Raw genomic sequence first — 4,594 nt, 5'->3', positions numbered from 1 at the left:
AATAAAATAAACGTGTTAACATATCGGGAATCGTGTCGTATATTATATTTGCTGTAGGCCCCGTATGTAATAATATTTTATAAGTGCAAGTATATATAATATATTTTATTCGCACGGGAAAATTTTATTAGCCGTTTAAATCGCACCTATTATAATATATATATTGTTACGCATATCTATCTATTGTGATTTCAAACGAATGTTAGGAATAAATTTGTATATTATACCTACAGGTGACATTTTTATTGACCTACATTTAAATGGATATTTTTTTATAGACTTTGAGCACTTCGAAGAATTTTCGTAATATTTTATATATATATGCAGGTTATATCTAAATAATTTATTATATATTTAAATAATATATTATATTTATAAATATAAAAATATATTTAGGCTGAATAAATAATAAAAGTATTTTATCTATATACTTACAGCATATAGGTATTTCAGATAGCTATAGGTAGGTATATATAAAATGTTTCACCACGCACGATGTTGTTTTGTTTATACCTATGTACGGCTATAAATATTATACATATATTTATAAATGTTTTTATGAGAATTTTTTTAAACTATTGACGTGAATTCAACAAATTTAATTATTTTTATAATTATAAGTATACCTACTACTTATACACATAATATATTGTGTATCTAAATCAAATATAAGTACTATTGTTAGTTGTAATTCTCTACAACATAAATACAAATAACAATAAAAATACAAAATTTAGCATGAATGATGTATTATTTGCGGTTTGCTATAATGCTATAATAATATATTAATATAATATATATATATTATATTGTTTACTGCAATGTGTGTAAAAATAACAAGTTTATCACTCGATTAATAATCATACATTTACTAGAAAATTGAGTTTCTACGAAATATGTTATACCTATACACTATTATTATACTGGCGTTGGTACTGCAGTTGTACCCTATACATTCGACTTGATCTAAATAAGTAGGTTATTCTTATATAAAACGAACAGTGAATTTTGTTTATGTTATATATTATAAGTTCAAGTATAATATTAAATACTACTACAGTTTATGATAGCTATTTTAAGTGTATCTATATATAAAATTTATCTGACATTTTAAACATTTTTTTTTTTAATACTAACATTTATAAAGCTATTCTGCAAAATTGCATCAATACTAAACATAGAATAAATAAATATATTAGTATATCTATATATATCATGTAATAATAATTAAATCAATCAATATAAAGACATTATATACGTTATACGTATATATTGTATATTCTAATGATTATATAAACAAAACACTACACTTTGCATGCACACATCTGTATTAATATAGCTATTAGAAATTTTTTTAAGGTACCGCTACCATACCTATATGTGTGAGATGATGTGTTTAATTCTTAGACGCGGAGAACTGAATGTTGTAGGTATTGATACACATATATATGCATATAGATACGTAGTCCTGACTTTTTATTTCGTCAACAATTTTCACATTTTGAACATCAACCAGGATAGCTGCGAAAAACACATTTATACCTATACGTATTTATATTATAGGTACGTATATATACCCTATACTATAAGCCCTCCCCACGTTCGTATTAAAATGTACACGGGGGCCGTTAATACCCGCACTAACAGATATCTGTGTCAATATTGGCATAACAACATTCGTCAATATATTAATATTTGGCGTATATGTGTGCGAGCGGCCGTAAACACGGGGTGGGATGGCGAGCGGGCGGGCGATGAAAAAAATAAAACAAAAAACATAAAAAAAAAAAAAAAATATAGGAGAAGGGATAATAATACAATACCAACAACAATAATAATATATTATAATACGCGATATAATACAATACAAACCGCTGAAAAAAAGGGGGCGCAGCTGCGACAAATGGTGTCCGGACGACGGCAGCGCCGCGCGGCGCACCGACGCTGGGCGTGGCCTCGCTGCCATTGGTCGTCGTCGGGCGGGCGTCGCCGCCGTCAGGACCGCGCTCCGGCAAGGCTGCGGTGACCACATCGTACGCGACGACGGCGACGACGATCAGTCTTCTGACACTGCACGTTTCGTTCGCACGCGCGCTCCTCGCACCGCATCGTACGATTTCGTTTTTCAATTCCAAACCATAACGTCCGTTTGGTCCGTATCGTTTGCTCTCGACGCCGCCGCTCTGATCGCGTGCGCGCACATGACACTATCCGCCGATCGTCATTATCGTTTCACACGTTTTCCCAGTCGTTTGTGATTTCGTCGCGCAGTTTTCAGTAGGTACCGTCCGCCAAAAAATGGTGACCAAATCGCTGAACGGACCCAGTTTCACCATCAACCACATATTGGGCCGCCTGGACGTGGACGACGAACGCGACTGCAAGAGTCCCGGACCGTCGACCAGCCGGTCGTTCACCACCGGCAGCGAGGCCAGCGACTGCAGCGGCGACGACTGTCTGTGCGCCCCGGTCGACTACAGCACGCGCCCGGGCGGCACGCCTTCGCCGCCGCCGACGACTCCCGGCGACCTGCACCGCCATCACCACCACCACCACAACCACCACAACAGACGACCGCATCCGCCGTCGTCGCCGGCCGCGGTCGACATCAAACCGGACGAAGAAGACGAAGACGACGACGACGACGGCGACGGCGATCTGCCCAAGGGCGACAAGTCGCCGCAGCGAGACGGCGGCGGTAAAGGCAAGGACGACGCCGCCGCGGCCGCCGGGACGCCGCCGGTCGACGACAAGAACAAAAAGCCCAACTACAGTTACAACGCTCTGATCATGATGGCCATATCGGAAAGCCCGCAAAAGCGGCTGACGCTCAGCGGCATTTACGAGTACATCATGAACAAGTTCCCGTTCTACCGGATGAACACGCCCGCGTGGCAGAACAGCATCCGGCACAACCTGTCGCTGAATAAGTGTTTCGTCAAGATCCCGCGGAGCTTCGACGACCCGGGCAAGGGCAACTACTGGATGATCGACCCCAATAGCAGCGACGTGTACATCGGCGGCACCACCGGCAAGCTCCGCCGCCGGTCCACCCAATCGTCCCGGCACCGGATCGCGTACAGGCCGCCCATGCCGCCGCACGGCGTGGTCATGCCGCCGTCGCCGCACCATCACCATCAACCACGCCGCAGCCGCGGGCCGCCGCCGCCCGCCGTTCACCCACCAGCGGCGGGCGCGCCGCACCCGCGGCCGGCGTCCGGCCTGGCGTGCCGATTACCCGTCAGCCGCGGCCGCCGCGGCCGGTTTCGACTACCTACACCAGTACTTCTGGCCGCCGTCCGTCGCGACGTCCACCGCGGCCGGCGCGTACCAGCAGCGGCCGTCGCCGTCGCCGCCCGCCGCCTCCACCGGTTACTCCATCAGCCAGCTGCTCAGGCCCACCCTGCAGGTGCCGCTTAAGAGGCCCACGGCCGTCATGCACCCCGCGGCCGCCGGTGCAGCCCTGCTCCAAGCCACCATGGGCCGGCACCACCATCATCTGCAGCAGCAGTAGTATAAAATATATTGTATAGACGACGCGATGTAAGAGAGTAAAATGCATTTTTTTTTTTCAAAGTTACCCTAAGTATGTGTTTTACACACGTGTAAATATTATAATATTATTATTATTATTATTATTATATATTATTGTGAATGCGATCTTTGCGCTGCTCCGGCGATTCGATTCCTGCAGTGCTATAAGTGCACTATTTCATTTCGTTTTATATAGTTGATCTCTTTCGAAAAAAAAAATAAAACTATTAAATGCTATTATCATATTGTGTACATAACATTATAATTACGACGTATACACGTATAATATATGCAATTAATATAGTATGTATCGTGTATAAGTGTTAAAATTAATTTCTATTTATTCCCCAAAACTCGTATCAATATTATAAATTATAATACACCACAGGCGTAAACGAGAGGATATTATAATAATTGTTATGAATTCATGTCTTGAATTTTTAACTCTGCGCTTTACACGATACAAATATATTTATATATGTTATGTGTCTATGTTCTAGTCACACGAGATCGGCCTTTATACGTATATGCGAGTACATTTAGGTATATTTTATGTTATATTTATGTTATAATACAAAGATAGAGTTTGCGTGATGCTTATAAAATATGTTTCCTATATTATGTGTATATAGTTATATTATTACGTATTTGTATTTATAAAATAACAAGCATGTCACAAGTGCCTTAAAATAACTATATAAATGTACTATACAGCGGCCAACTACAGTGTAATAAGTATATTATACTATATTTTAGAATAAGTATATAATGCAGTACCTACCTACCTATTAATTATGTTTTAGGAAATAGGTGCATTTCGATTGTTATTGATATAATTATTATGTTATGCGTTCGCGAATTCGATATTCGACGTGGCATCGTTAAAAATAATAAAATATACAAAAAAAAAAAAAATAATAATAATTGTATTTCTATATATTTTGTATGTTGTACTCGGTTATTATGTATTGTAATATAATAATTTATGAATATTATTATGTGCCTACTCGATATTATTATTGTATATTATTTTTATTTAATTGTTATCGTTATAATAGGT

At 39.8% G+C, this 4,594-nt stretch overlaps 1 protein-coding gene across 1 annotated transcript; it reads left to right on the top strand.

The window, feature by feature from the left end:
• Window positions 1-2,044: 2,044 nt before the first annotated feature.
• On the top strand, window positions 2,045-3,810 carry LOC112599823 (fork head domain transcription factor slp1-like). The gene is given in 2 exon segments (XM_025346886.1): window positions 2,045-3,222; window positions 3,224-3,810. Coding segments are annotated over 2 exon segments (1,215 nt in total). The 5' UTR covers window positions 2,045-2,298; the 3' UTR covers window positions 3,515-3,810.
• The last annotated feature ends 784 nt before the right edge of the window (window positions 3,811-4,594 follow it).

This window comes from Melanaphis sacchari, unplaced genomic scaffold (assembly GCF_002803265.2).
Source record: "Melanaphis sacchari strain LSU unplaced genomic scaffold, SCAv2.0 Contig55_pilon_pilon, whole genome shotgun sequence".
Classification (NCBI taxonomy): Eukaryota; Metazoa; Arthropoda; class Insecta; order Hemiptera; family Aphididae; genus Melanaphis; species Melanaphis sacchari.
Note: the sequence above shows the minus strand (reverse complement) of the source record. Positions and strands in the feature narration are given on the sequence as shown.